At 44.7% G+C, this 14046-nt stretch overlaps 5 protein-coding genes across 6 annotated transcripts; 2 read left to right on the top strand and 3 right to left on the bottom strand.

The window, feature by feature from the left end:
- Positions 1-160: 160 nt before the first annotated feature.
- Positions 161-2452, bottom strand: LOC117142040 (troponin C). The gene is made up of 5 exons (XM_033305910.1): positions 2252-2452; positions 2066-2183; positions 1944-2000; positions 944-1195; positions 161-568 (listed from the first exon to the last, which is right to left on the bottom strand). The coding sequence occupies exons 1-5, from the start codon at positions 2261-2263 to the stop codon at positions 540-542; spliced, it is 468 nt and encodes a 155-aa protein (XP_033161801.1). The 5' UTR covers positions 2264-2452; the 3' UTR covers positions 161-539.
- Positions 2453-3380: 928 nt separating this feature from the next.
- LOC117142041 (ribonuclease P/MRP protein subunit POP5) lies at positions 3381-4087 on the top strand. The gene is made up of 3 exons (XM_033305911.1): positions 3381-3480; positions 3536-3773; positions 3827-4087. The coding sequence occupies exons 1-3, from the start codon at positions 3461-3463 to the stop codon at positions 4004-4006; spliced, it is 438 nt and encodes a 145-aa protein (XP_033161802.1). The 5' UTR covers positions 3381-3460; the 3' UTR covers positions 4007-4087.
- A 10-nt stretch (positions 4088-4097) lies between these two features.
- LOC117142039 (adenosine 3'-phospho 5'-phosphosulfate transporter 2) lies at positions 4098-5669 on the bottom strand. The gene is made up of 3 exons (XM_033305909.1): positions 4561-5669; positions 4326-4507; positions 4098-4268 (listed from the first exon to the last, which is right to left on the bottom strand). The coding sequence occupies exons 1-3, from the start codon at positions 5380-5382 to the stop codon at positions 4112-4114; spliced, it is 1161 nt and encodes a 386-aa protein (XP_033161800.1). The 5' UTR covers positions 5383-5669; the 3' UTR covers positions 4098-4111.
- Positions 5670-5895: 226 nt separating this feature from the next.
- Positions 5896-11598, top strand: LOC117142037 (calcium homeostasis endoplasmic reticulum protein). Of its 2 annotated transcripts, XM_033305906.1 has the most exons (13): positions 5901-6041; positions 6193-6363; positions 6426-6772; positions 7857-8019; positions 8248-8320; positions 8814-8888; positions 9107-9183; positions 9247-9445; positions 9508-10524; positions 10582-10749; positions 10820-11134; positions 11199-11370; positions 11425-11598. In XM_033305906.1, exons 1-13 carry the CDS (start codon positions 6020-6022, stop codon positions 11521-11523), a joined length of 2898 nt encoding a protein of 965 aa, XP_033161797.1. In that variant the 5' UTR covers positions 5901-6019; the 3' UTR covers positions 11524-11598. The 2 variants fall into 2 exon arrangements, with proteins under 2 accessions (XP_033161798.1, XP_033161797.1); XM_033305907.1 differs by lacking the exons at positions 8248-8320; positions 9247-9445; positions 9508-10524; ... (2 more) ...; positions 11199-11370; positions 11425-11598 and having other exon boundaries at positions 5896-6041.
- LOC117142038 (probable malonyl-CoA-acyl carrier protein transacylase, mitochondrial) lies at positions 11589-12787 on the bottom strand. The gene has a single exon (XM_033305908.1). It carries the CDS (start codon positions 12778-12780, stop codon positions 11617-11619), a length of 1164 nt encoding a protein of 387 aa, XP_033161799.1. The 5' UTR covers positions 12781-12787; the 3' UTR covers positions 11589-11616.
- Positions 12788-14046: the final 1259 nt, after the last annotated feature.

Raw genomic sequence — 14046 nt, 5'->3', positions numbered from 1 at the left:
CAGAAGTGCTGGGAAATCCTGTATATATTTCAAAACGGATTAAGATTTATGGCAACAATCTGTTTATTCGCATTATCAAAGCGTAATATATATGGACGTGTTTGTTTGGCGGCAAAAAGTAATCCATAAACAAATGAAAACAAGAGTGGATTGTTTTTTGGGTTTTTTTTTTCATTTTTTTGCCATGGCATAACATTTATTTTTTCGCATACACAGTATTCCGTTGCTTCTTTTAGTATAAAAAAGTAGTACAAAAGTTCTATTTCTACTCGTGTTTGGCATTGTCAAACTGAAGTACGTGGATTTGTTTGCTCCGCGAAATAAAAACAAAAAAAGGTGGAGCAAAATGCAAATAAAAACGTGCAAGTGTGCAAACAGGAGCAAACAAACGTGTGTCCAACAGGTGTGCGTGTGCGTCTGTGTGTGTGTGTAGAGTGTGCATGTGTGTGTTTGTTTTTTTTTTCTGGGTGGTTGGGGAAAGTGGGTGGTGTTTTCCAGGGGGTGGTGGCTGGAGTGGGTGGCAGACGCAGTGCGTTTATTTACTCGCCAGTCATCATCTCCATGAATTCTGTAAATTAAACAAAATGACAGACATTAAACCGATGCCATCGCGCCAGAGCAACCGCTATATGCATTTATAAATAAATATTCCATAAACACGAAAACAAAATGTAAATATGTACGTTCGTTATTCCGAGAATGAAAAATGCGTGTGGTGGAATCGAATTTGTGTGTCGCGCCCAAAAATAGCCAACGATATGCTCCTCCATGGGAGCGCCGATCAGATCAAGCTGTCATAATCGAGCGATCTCAAGATCATCGAAATTTATGATCACTATATATATTATATACCATATGTATGTTCGTATGTGGGTGGATATGGATATGAATGTGAATGGAAAGCCACTAGAATGTATTAATATCACTGGGTATGGGCACTCACCATCGAAATCCACTGTACCGGAGCCGTCGGAATCGATCTCCTCGATCATGATGTCCAGCTCCTGCTCGGTCAGCTGGTCGTCCAGCTCCTTGAGGATCTCCTTCAGGCAGGTGGTGGGAATGAAGCCATTGCCCTGCTTGTCGTACAAACGGAACGCCTCGCGCAGCTCCTTCTGCATGGCCTCCGCATCCTCCTCCACGATGAACTTGGCAGCCAGCTGCACGAACTCGCCGAATTCCAGGCGACCGGACTCTGAAATGTGCCAAATATTCCGAATGTGTGTATAATTAACTGAAAAACGACTGGAAAGCCAGCGGCTAATGATGGGGCTCCCAAAACACGACTATGATCATAAATCAATGACAGCGAGTAACTAAAATTTAATCATCGCTCGATGGTGAATCATCTGCGATTTGCTGTAATAGCCAGCTAAATCTTATTCAATAAATATATACATTTATTATTTGCAGCTGTCAGTAGATTTTTTTTTTTTAATTTTTTTCACTTTTGTCATTGAATCATTAAAGTCACTTTTGCATAAAGTCTACACATAATCATATTTGCATATTTAGTATCTAATTACTAATTGGTTTTTCGTACTTGTAACTTTATACTTTTTTTTATGTTCAATTTAAATTGAAGGAAAATGTGTATATATAACTACACAAATCGATTAAACGAATACAAAAACATCCACGAAATCGGCACAAGTGTAAATATATTATTGATGCATATTTCATTTTTATTTTGTTTCGTTTTATAATAACTATATGCATGTATTTTTTGTAGAATTTTCACGCTGTTCTACTTGGGACTGAAATAAATTTAATAAAATATATGCCACACAATTATTTTAATTGGCAGTTTCATGACATAAATGCAAATGTTGTCTATTTTGAATTGAATTCATACAAAATTGTAAATATAATAAAATATCATTGAAATACTCCACAACTTTCGACTATATCTATCATATGTTGTAAAAATAGCGTTTACTTACTGTCCTCATCGACCTCCTCGATCAGTTCCTCCAGGATCTTCTTGTCGAAGGGCTGACCTGCAGTTGCCAAAAACAATAAGTACTCCTTCATCCAACTGGACATCCTCAACCCCAGAACTCACCCATCAGGCGCAGGATGTCGGCGACCATCTCGGTGGGGATGGAGCCAGTCTTCTGGTGATCGAAGCTGTTGAACGCCTTCTGGAGCACGGCGATCTGCTCGGGGGTAAGATCTTCATCCTGGAATGGGACACATAGGTATCAATCAGCGACAGTCCTGTGAAGCTGAAAAGATCTGAGATGCTTACGACGCTGCTCATGTTGCTGCTGCTTTTGGGTTTATGTTTGCCAATGGGATCTGTCTGATCAGCCTAATCTTGCGAAGCGATCGTCACGGAGTATTCGTTCCAACTGCGAGGCTGCGCGGATGCGTTTTCCAAAATATAGACCACAATCGGTGAACTTGCCACGGAAAAGCGGAAAAACACGAATGCGGCGCTCGATCGATCGGTGGATGTTCGGATCGTTGGAGTATATGTAGCGTTTTTCACGCCGCTGCCCGAATTTTATTGTTTTTTAGAAATGACTGTAAAGTGCGATGGGAAAAAGCGAAAATAAAACGCGATCGGACCGTATCCCGCCGCATTCGCTGCCCCGGAGTCTGAACACGAGCCGTATAGTGGTTTTCCACGGCCACCGATCGCTCGTTGGATGGAGCACATCCCATCCAGTGGAGCGGCATGGGGAGCCGTCGGCGGGGGCAGCCATGATATCTGCATATGTGCGCCAGCCAGCTATAATGCGATGCGTTGCGCTGAGATCCCCGCGTCCCCAAGTCTGCGAACAACAGAATCGGTGATATATATATATATATATTATATAGATATATGTTTAGATTCAGCGAACAGATGGAGAAATCCCCACTGGCACTGGAGCAATGCCCCCCATTCCGTTTGTCGATGGAGGGCGGAACGTGGGCAGCGACAGTGAGGAATGTTCTGCCCACATTCATGAATTGGCCGACAAGTTGCCAGTTTCTACGTGCGATTCCCCGAATCCATTGTTTCGCTGTCAAAATACAAGTAAATGGGTTGAAAACAATGTATGTCCATGCATTTACTTTCCATATATCCAACTCGAACAAAAGACTTTCCCAAAAGTAAAAAGGGATCGCATCTGTTTTTACAATCGAATGAAAAAATACACCAACATATTGAACATACAAGGTCATTTTCTATTGAAGCGTTCCAAATAAATTACAGGATATTTAGATTTGGATAATAAATTTTAATTTTTTATAAAGAATATCCCAGATAAGGATATAAAAACATACTTTCCTAGCTAACTTATATTTAAATACAGCTGAATCCTTCATTATTTTTGGATTTGAACATTTTTAAGACACACAAAAAATAAAACAGCCATTTCCGGATTTTTAAAAACCGATATGTTATCGGTAGTTGAAGCGAATTCGGTCTGGCAACCATTTGCAGCGTTGCCATATTGATTACACAGCGATGGTTCGCATAAAGAATAGGTAAATATTGACCGCGTTTTCTTTAACGTTCATTAATTAAACCATCCACAAACAGGTATATAGCGGTGCAGATTGTGCCCTACACGCCAACACAATCACTGCGACTCAACGACCACAGCCTGACCAAGATCCTGCTCCAGAATGTGGAGAAGTATCACGGAGTCTACGGCCTCGGCGTGATCGAGCAGGGATTTCGAGTGAAATACATCAACGATCGGACGAAAATGGCAATCATACGCTGTCTCCATCGAGGCCAACACTTTGTGTCCAGCGTATTGCCATTGATTACTTTGGTTGGTCCCATTGTCATGTCCTTAAACCAGCAATAAAACCACCTTTCTTCCAGATCGGAGATGTACGGGCCAAGTTTAGGACGCTCTACATCGGTGCCACCATCATCCAATGCAACAAGTTCATAGTCAAGCACCAAAAACAGTTCCTGGACCGCACCATGGGCCAGATAACCTCCGCCAAGGAGCGCCAGGATCTCTTCAAGCGCGTAATGGAGTTCGACATGGACAGATAGCACATAGTTTGTTTAGAATGTAATTAAGTAATTATATTATATGGTTTTCTTGTAGAAAAACCATGCTTCCAATTAAACTAATATATACGTGTTTTTGGTATCGTTCTAAACTTCGATGAGGAATTTGCGACTCGGTGAGCGGGCAACCTTGGCTCCAAATTGTTTTAGTCTCTGTCGGATGTCGGCCAACGTCAGCTTGTTCCTCTTGCTGTAGACATTGAGATATATGCCCAGGACAACGATGAGGCCAGACCACAGATATCTGTTTTTTAGATGGGTATTGTATAACTTTGTGTTGAGAAATTCACAGAACACTTACTGTAAGGTGAAGGGCTTGCTGAAAAGCACAAAGGAAAAGGCTATGGTCACAGCCTTGCGGGCGGTGGTCACTGTGGCAGCTATGGGGGCACCACTACTCCTCACCAGAGCCAGCACAAACTGAATGCCCAGATAGCCGGACAGACTAAACAGGAACCCATAGCCGAAGGTCTCAACGGGATGCTAAAAGGATACAATTTAGATCGCTTACATCATAAATCTCAAATATTACCCACCTCCAAGCAGAAGGCAAAGCCGCTGAAGAAGTTGCCGGTAACCAGCATAATCACAAATAGGTACACAAAACCCAAGCCGTATGAGTAGAACACCACCTCACTGCTGGGCGCCTTATATTCCCGCATTGCCTTCTCCTGGACATTTCCAATGGCGGCATCGCAGAGCAGCGCTCCCGAAATCATGGCCACGCCAAGCAGATTGAAATTGGGCGTCATCTGGGAGTCGGCCAGCGTGAACCAGGCCAATCCGATGCACATGCAGGTGGCTGCCGTAAAGTCCAGCAGTCCGTAGCGCTTGCCCTGTATGAGGATGCTGCCCACCAGCACGGGAATGAGCTTGCAGCACTTGAAAATCACCTGGGTGGGATAGTTCAGGTAGCCGAGACTTGAGTTGGACAGACCCATGGTACCCAGCGTAAGAGCAGCCAGAATTAGGTATGTTCTCATGGGAATGCAACGTGGCTCCGGCTCAATGTTCCAAAAGGAACCGCCGCTTATCCGATAGCCCTCCAGCCGCCGCTCCACCAAACCGAAACCGATGTAGTAGCCAAACTGGACGAGCGTGAGGAACCATCCGTAGGGTTTGAATCCTTCGACGGTGAAGATCAGCTCCTGCAGATAGCCGTACAGGATGTACAGGAAGAAGACGCCGGCGCAGCTGAGCAGGAACTGAGTTGTGCGATTGTAGTAGGTGAGGTCAAAGCAAAGGATTCGCAGTTCCGGCGGAGATTCCGACGTCGAGGACTTCCGCTGCAAGGGCGGCGAGCTTCTCGCCGATTCGCCGCCATTAATGGTGATAACGCTCCCCTTATTATCTGCCATTCTGCTGCTCGCGGATGTGTCTATATACACATACACACTATATAGTGGCTATTTCAAGATTATTTTGCAGCGAGCCCGTGTAATTCAATGCCACGCTGTCCGCGGAGTTGTCGGTTTAAAGTGCGGATTTGTCATGCCTCCTCGGATGCTGCATTAATCACGGGCCGGCGTGGAGATTGCTTTCGAGTGCAAACTGCCCTGGCTAACTGTGTGCACTCGGTTTGTTTACCACAAATAAACTATTTTTGTCAGCTTAGAACGGAGATAGACGCGCGGCGTTGCCACGTTGTGTTATTAATCGAAAAGCAAAAGACCGGTAATTGGCAGCTCTGCTCGAACCGCCATTCTAATTGGAGCCTCTGCTACTGACAATAAATATGTTTAACAAACGAGCAGCGAAAAAACGTAAAGCCGCTTATTTACTCAAAAAAGATTATCAGAAGCGCTAAAAACCACTTTAAAAGTAGTACCGAGAGTAACTCTTAGTATTTAACTACATGTCGTTCTAAGAATACAAAGATATGGGCACACTGTCGGAAAAAACAGGAAGAAGCAGTGAAAAGTGCCGCTGGAAAAGTGCAAAAAGTTATGAACTTAGTATTTTACATAGGATAAGAGTGCTAATAACTGTCGCAAAATGGACGTGCAACCGCCACGCGGTAAGTGCAGCAACTAAAAAAGTGCTAAATCGAGCTAATTCTGTCCCCAAGTCGATTGGCATGCACATGTGTACATACAAACATACAAGCGCACACACAACCTTTGATATGCTCACATTTTTTGCAAAAACCATTTGCTTTTCATTTGCAGATGCTAGTTTACGGAATATTATCGATAAACTGGCGGAGTTTGTGGCCAGAAATGGTCCGGAATTCGAGGCAATAACGAAGCAGAAGCAGCAGAACAACCCAAAGTTCGAGTTCCTGTACGGCGGGGAGTTCGCCAGCTACTATCAATTCAGGGTGGCAGCGGAACAGACTCGTGAGTGCTTTCTAAATTGGTGGAAAATAACCCCTATAACCTGCTTTTAACACCCAATACAGTGCTGAAGCAGCAGGCCATTAACCAACAACTGCCACCAGGTGCTCCATCCGGCCACTACATGCAGCATCCGCCGCCAATGCAGCAATCCCAGCCACCGGGCCTCTATCCGCCACCCAATCAGCAGCCACCGCACCCGCCCGAAAACGCACAAGACAATATGCAACAGCAAACGCAGCACTCCTGGCCGCCGAACGCCGGCAACGGTGGACCGCCTAACAATCAGCAGGCCAATGGCAATCCCATGACCATGAATCCAACGTCACAACTGGAAGCCATAAAGATGCAGCAGAAGTCGCTGCGGGAACAGATCCAGCAATCTGAAGCGAATCTCTCCGCACAGCACACGGTAATTTGAAGTTGGAAATAACTGGGATCTCTATACGCCCACCTTTGCAAGCCTTTTTCCGAGAGTTTAGAGCAGCTCGAGTTTATAAAGAAAAGATTTCAATATGATTTCATGTTGAGTGTTGGCCTCCTCTGGCAAAAATTCAATGAAGCAAATTGGATGCCTTTTTAAACTAAATACCCACCTAAAAGTTGCTTTTATAGTCTGAATATAAGAAAGTGTTTGCTTCTTCGAATTTTTGACCTTCCTTTTAAACGACCCAATCGATTGTGAATATACCTCGTTTTCAAACCAGAATGCTTTGAAATATTTTCTTCAGAGAAAAGATAAATCGTATAACCAGTATATACTTTCGGACCTAAATTATTTCCAAAGATATTGTCATAGACTCACAGATGGCAGTCTTGTATTCCCAAAATTTTGTAACAGAAACTCTGGAACAACAGTTCAACAAATGGTGTATATTATTAATCATTATGAACTGCTTTTTGTGAACCAAATTCGTCTTAATAAGAAAGACCTTTCTTATTGCTTGTCGCCAATGAATTTTCCTGTAAAGGAAGTGATTTCACTCCTCAAATTGCTTTTTCAAATTGTTTCTTATGAAACACTACAAACTAATCCACGAATTCCTCAGAATAATCAATCCTGCGACCCTTTTCTAAATGTTCTTTCAATCGATCTACTCAGTTTTTGTTCTCCAAGTGCGGATAAGATAAAGTTAAAGTGTACTTTCAGCATTACCAAACTACAGTATATATTTGTCATTATTTTTACTATTTAATTAACAATTTACAATGCTACATTAAATTTTTGCTTTATTGTATTTTTTGAAACATAAACCAAAAAAAAAACCAAATCAAACCACTCTTCATACCAACTGACAAAACTGTATAAAAACCAAAAAAAAAAAAACAAATCCTAAAATCAAATTTGTTTTGAAACGCTTGTCAACTTGAATACGAAATGTGAATACCAAATGCGAATATGCATGTGAACAAACCTTTGTGTGCCCAATGACCAAACCGAACTGATCCGAACCACACCAACGCATGCGATCCAAATCGCACCAACCAACCTGTAGGCCCTGATGAACCAGAAGACCAAGCAGATCGAGGATGCAATCGCGGCGGCGCAGACGGCGCAGCAGGAACAGATGGCTGGCGAACAGGGCATTGTGCTGAGGGACTTCGATAGCGTTCTGCAGCCGATCATCGAGTCCTGCACAAAGGACAGCATCTCTGCAGGTAAATACGAGTTCAGCGGACCGGCTGGATTACATTATTGCTTGTTTGTAGTCTCGTAATCAGTCATAAGTTAGCTAATGGAGCTGAATTTTTGATGCTCCGCAGCTTTGCTGCACACAAAGCGCACACTAAATGAATCCATACTACTTTTTGATTAATCCTAAACCTAATTTATATTCGCCATGGACAATGACAATATGAGTAACCCGTTTGATATTGCAATTTTAGGCAAGAACTGGATTTTACAGCATTCAACCGACAGCGCAAAAATCAATGTCGTTTTACAATATCTTTTAAAGAAGTATGCCTCAGTTTTATACCTAATGACCTGCAATATGTATTAATTAAATTGTGTTTCTTTCTTTCAACGAGTGAAATACTAACCAAACATACAAAAACGAAATACGAAATATCGAACATGCAAGTGAGAGATGATCGATTGAGTGATTGTGCGATTGAGACTTCCACAGAGAGGCTTGAGATTGATTCGTTTTCGAGAGATGTTATGATCCATATGAGTAGTTCCCAGATCCGGAAGTCTTTTAGCTAGGGCCACACACCTAAACAAATCATTTTACTTAATAAGCTTAACCATAAACACGCACAACAACACACCAACACTTAACAGTGATAATCATCGGACAATAGAAAAAAAATCAAAAACACGAATACCAAAAAGAAAGAAGATTAACTAACAAAAATCATTATACTTGCACAACAAGTACTTTTGGCAATGTTGTTGTGCATACAGAGAACTAGAAAAATATGTTTTTCGTTTGTTAATTTATTTTTAGGGCTTTGGTCAATGGTTCAACGTTTCAGCAAAAATTGCATCTTATATATTTAGTTAATGATATACTCCATCACTGGTAAGTTCGCCCAGTCAATTATTAGTATAGTATAGTATTTAAGAGCCATAGACCTCAACAACTAACCCACCGAGCAGTAAGCATACTTTGTGGGTTAGTTTTTGCGGACTACGCTGACAGAATTGGACTGAATCTGACCGACCACCGGACTTTCGACATCATACCTAGACTTTAGAGTAGCTAGGAGATGAGACTTAAGTGCAACGATGTATTTACAGCATGCGCAAGAACATCAATGACTTGAAGAACAGCCTCGAGAACGTCGTCATTCCGATGTTCTGCAGCGCCGACTTGAGTATGTATTTCCCCTCCCTATTGATTCATTTTGGATTTCTAATAGTATTATTCTCGCCCACAGTTGGCACCTCCGACCAGCGCCAGAAGCTGGCCAAGCTGCTGTCCCTGTGGGAGTCCAAGGCGAAGTTCTTCGATGCCTGCGTCATCTCGAAGCTTCAGTCACCGGACTCGTCAATGCAGGAGTACAAAACCAATCTGCAGAACACACATCATGATATAACTGCCAAGTTCACGCAGAATACCAAGGCGACTTTGGATAAGTAAGTATAAAAGTCCAAGAACATAATAGAGCATATAATAAACCTTAACTCTTATGCTTCAGCTATCAGAAACAGCATCATATATTTATCCAACATGCCAGCCAGCAAATTGTGCAGCTGGAGAAGCAGGCGCAGCACCTGGAGCAGCAGATTGTGGCCCAGAAGTCCCAGCAGCAACACATGCTTCACCATCAGCAGAAAAACATCCCATCGCTGATGTCCCACCGAATAGCAATGCCGGGTGACCATGAGCACATGAATAGCCAGGGGCCGCATGATCAGCAGCATCCGCAGCCGGGAAATAATATGTATCCAGGTGGTAACTTCCAACCGCAGCAGCCACCACCGGGGAATCACTTTGCGGATCCACGCGGACCGAACTTCTTCATTCCGGACATGTCCAAACCACCACCAGGCTTCCCCGGACCCATGCATCATAATCAGGGCCCAGCAATAGGCCATCCGCAGCAGCAGCCACAACCGGGACAGTTTCCGCAATTGCAGGCGCAGGGGTCTGGCAATGAACCACCTGTTGATCTTGGCGTTCTCAGTGCAGCAATTCAGGCGTGCTTGCAGATGCAGCAGCAACACCATCCTGACGACCCTCAGCAACAAGGACAGCACCAACTTCAGCAGCAGCAGCAACAGCAGCAACAACAACCACAGCAGCAACAGCTTCCGCCGCCAATGGCTGCCTATCCCCAGAATATTGTAAGACCTGGCCAGCAAAATGCTGATAGCAGCGAAGTGGACCTGGATGTGCTCAATGCAGCCATTCGCGCGGTTATAACCAAAAAACCCGAAGACGGAACATTGGAAGATGGCCAGCAACCACAGAAATTGGTCGACGGAGAATCTGGAGAACCTGTTGTGATCGGAGAGCCACAAATACCCACAGCGCCTTACTACGACCTACCAGCGGGCCTCATGGTGCCGCTTATTCGTCTGGAGGATTACAACTACAAAGCCCTCGATCCGGCGGACATTCGACTGCCAGCTCCAGCGCCACAAAGCGAGCGACTAACAAATGCATTGAACGCCTTCTATTCCGCACCCTCACACGATCGTCCCAGGGATAAGTAAGTACTTCAATTGAATGTTAGTCAGCTTTACTTATAAATGGGTTTATCTTGCAGTGAGGGTTGGGAGAAGCTTGGTCTCTATGAGTACTATAAGGTGAAGAATGCGGCGCGAAAGCAAAAGGAAGAGGAAATCAAGGACGGCATCCGAGAAAAGTCGCGGTCGCCCAGTCCGATTGTGCTCGAGAAACCCCTACCCAAAAAGAGCAAAAAGCGAGTTTACCGGTGAGTGTTTGTTTTCCATCGATACTTTTAAACAGAAACTAGAGATATATGGACTTATCTTTTTGCGCAGATCCAAGAGTCGCAGTCGCTCCCGCTCAAAAACGCCGCCTCATCGAGACAGAACGGCATCTCGCTCCCGATCCCGGTCGCGATCCATGGAGCGCTCTTTAACGCCGCCACCAGTAAATCGGAGCAGGTTGGGCGGTGGTAGCAACCGCAAGGGTCGCAATCGATCTCCTCGCCACGAACGGGACAACAACAGCGGCAGCACAAATAGCAGAGAGGGCCGTGGTGACCGTGGCAATTCCAATAGCCGAGACAACGGGAACAGCATCAGTCTAAGACGAGTGGACCGCGACAGATCTCTAACACCTCCGAGCTTTCTGTAAATCATGGCTATAGTATAATTGCATGAAAGTCGGACCAATGAGCTATTTTTCCTTTTCCAGGGGAAGCACATTTGCCAAGCCCGCGGATTTCATCGAGGAATCGAACAAGGGCCACCAAATGCTCATGAAAATGGGCTGGGCGGGCACGGGCACTGGACTGGGCTCAAAGAATCAAGGCATCGACACGCCCATTTCGGGAGGCGAGGTGCGCGATCGTCGAGAGATGTACAAGGTGAAGTGGCAAGAGTGCGCAAGAAAGGACAACTTATAATTTATCTATCCACAGGGAGTGGGCGCGAATATGCACGATCCCTTCGAGAGCTTTCGGAAGAACAAGGGAGCTGCCTTCGCGCATCGGATGCGATCACGAGACGACAAGAGTTAGGATCTGCCAACGGTCATAACTTTCCAGTTTTTTGTTTCCTTTAGCCCAGAAAATATACATTTTTATAAAAGCAAACTGCATTTTTATACAAGATTAGGCTATAACATTAAAGCTGGATTGAGCGGCCTTGGCATTTACTTTTTCCAGGACCTGGACCAGCCCCTTGCCAGGACCGCATTCGAAGGTGCGTGGAAAGTCGACGCCCTGCTTGCGCTCGTACATCTCGTGAAGGGTCTGCTCCCACTTGACGGGCCGCACGATTTGCTTGGGCAGCTGCGTTAGGATGTGCTTGGCATGGCGATAGGGTTTGCCATCCACATTGGAGTACACTCTAATGACGGGATCCTGAAGGCGCACAGTTTTCAGGGCTTTGGTAAAGGGCTCCACGGCGCTTTGCATTAGAGGAGTGTGAAAGGCGCCACTGACAGCCAATCTCTTCATCCGTCGGATTTTTAAGGCCTTGGCATTTTGTTCCAGGAACTCCAGGGCCTCTACGTTGCCGGCCACGACCTTGCAGTGCGGATACATGTAGTTGGCGATGCCACAGTAGGGCGACTCCACTCCCTTTTCCAGACACCATTGCTGCGCCCGAGCACAGGCCTCTCCCAGATTGGTGTCCGGTCCGTAGATAGTCATCGCCATGGCTCCGGCTGCCTGGTCACATGCCACTTGCATGGCGGTGGCCCGCACCTGCACCAATCGCAATGCCTTGTCAAAAGGCAGGGCATCCGCGTACACCAATGCGGTAATCTCGCCCAGACTAAAGCCTGCGGCAGCCACACACGTTTCAATGGCCTTGGGTCGCTCCTCACGCAACTGCTCCAGTGCTGCCAGCGAGGATACCATCACAGCCAGCTGAGCGTGCTCCGTGCGATTCAGTTTCTCACGTGGTCCCTCCAGGCAGATCTTGAGCAGATCGTATTTCAGCACCTCGTTGGCCAGCTCGAAGATGCGGCGGGCGCCAGGGAATCGGAGCAGGTCCTTGGCCATGCCCACGTACTGGGTGCCCTGCCCAGGAAAGAGCATCACACTTGTTTCCTTGGGATCGATGGCGGGCCGGCATTTCTGTTCCAGCGGCTCAGAAAGCTCTTTGAGCAGTTGCTGGCGCTTCTCCGCGTTCTCCGAAAGGGCGGAGGATTCTGTGGTGGCCTTCGCGGCATCGCTGCTCCAGCGGGACCAGCTCAGGGCACCGGTAATCCGCGGTGATCGTAGTAATCTGCGGGCGGCCAACATTTTTGTTGAAGGAGTTCGCGGCATAACATAACAGCTGATTAGAGCCGAGCAAAAGTGGAACTTATCGATAACTGTAATATGTCCATCGATGGTTTTAGTACTTCGGTGATTTTAGTACATATTGTATTTTGAATTTTGGCGGCTTATGCTCAAAAACAATATGATCTTGAAAAATGGAAAGCATTCCTTGTATTGTGATAATCTCCACTTTAAAGTAAATCTTAATAGTTAAAGTCAATATTCAAAATTACTTCACATTGTTTCGATTTATTTTGTATATGCTTATAAAATTATTCAAATAGCTACTAATAACTTTAAATATTTCTAATGGCCAATTGAAATTGGTGAGTTTAATGAATGCTCATAAGAAGATAAAAATTCCCAGGTATTTTATTTCACTTGCCATCTTAGTCATGGTCTGCGGTCTTTTGCCACTATTTATTGCGAAACTTGATTTATGTTGCTAGGCTCTTATTTAGTCATTGATAGTCGTGACGAAATAATGTTGGTTGTTTATTCATGAGTCATTGACTAATTCACATAGAAACTGAACCAAGTTTTTATTTGAGTCCAAAGTAGCAAAGTTATGAGAGATTCTAAGATTTGCTGATCTCGATATTTTATTGTGCTTAGTAACATTTTATTTGAGAAATATTTTTCCGAAGAAAATTAGAAAGTTATATTGTATTGGAAAGTTGTATTGTATTTTATCGGTTTTTGATAGCCAACTCTAATTTTACGTTTTCTAAGGTCAGATCTTAAATATATGCCTATAAAATTTTAAAGGATACCAGCTCTTTATATGTTTAAATCCAAAGAAATAAGATTAAAACCCTGCCAAGACAAAAGAGTATTTTTTGGCCGTGTGCTATTCGGAACCCCCGAAATAAGAGTTTCTAATTTGAAATGCGATCCCAGCAAGGCAATCGCAGAGTTTTTTGAACCCAGGGCGAAAGAATAACCCTCCGGCAGGCCGAAAGAATTGGCTGCGGATGAGGATGAGGATAGGGAAGGATGGGGATGGCGATTGGGATGGCAAAGGTGAACGACAAAGCCGCCGGCAAAGTCAGACACCGGAGATGACGTGACGCACCACTTTCGCCCTCAGTTCAAGGAACAGGAGATGTGGGCATCAAAACAAAAACACTAGCTCACACGCTCTGCCAGCGGTCCTGCCAGTGTTCCTTGTCCATCCGCCCATGGTCCGATGCGATCTTCCCAGAAGACGGAGCGACATTCCCAGCTCTTTTCTTGTTGCCAAGGCAAGGACCCACCAGATATGTGTACCAA

The sequence above is a fragment of the Drosophila mauritiana genome, chromosome 3L, assembly GCF_004382145.1.
Source record: "Drosophila mauritiana strain mau12 chromosome 3L, ASM438214v1, whole genome shotgun sequence".
In the NCBI taxonomy this organism is placed as follows: Eukaryota; Metazoa; Arthropoda; class Insecta; order Diptera; family Drosophilidae; genus Drosophila; species Drosophila mauritiana.
The sequence above is the reverse complement of the archived record's forward strand: the minus strand, read 5'-3'. Positions and strand labels throughout refer to the sequence as shown.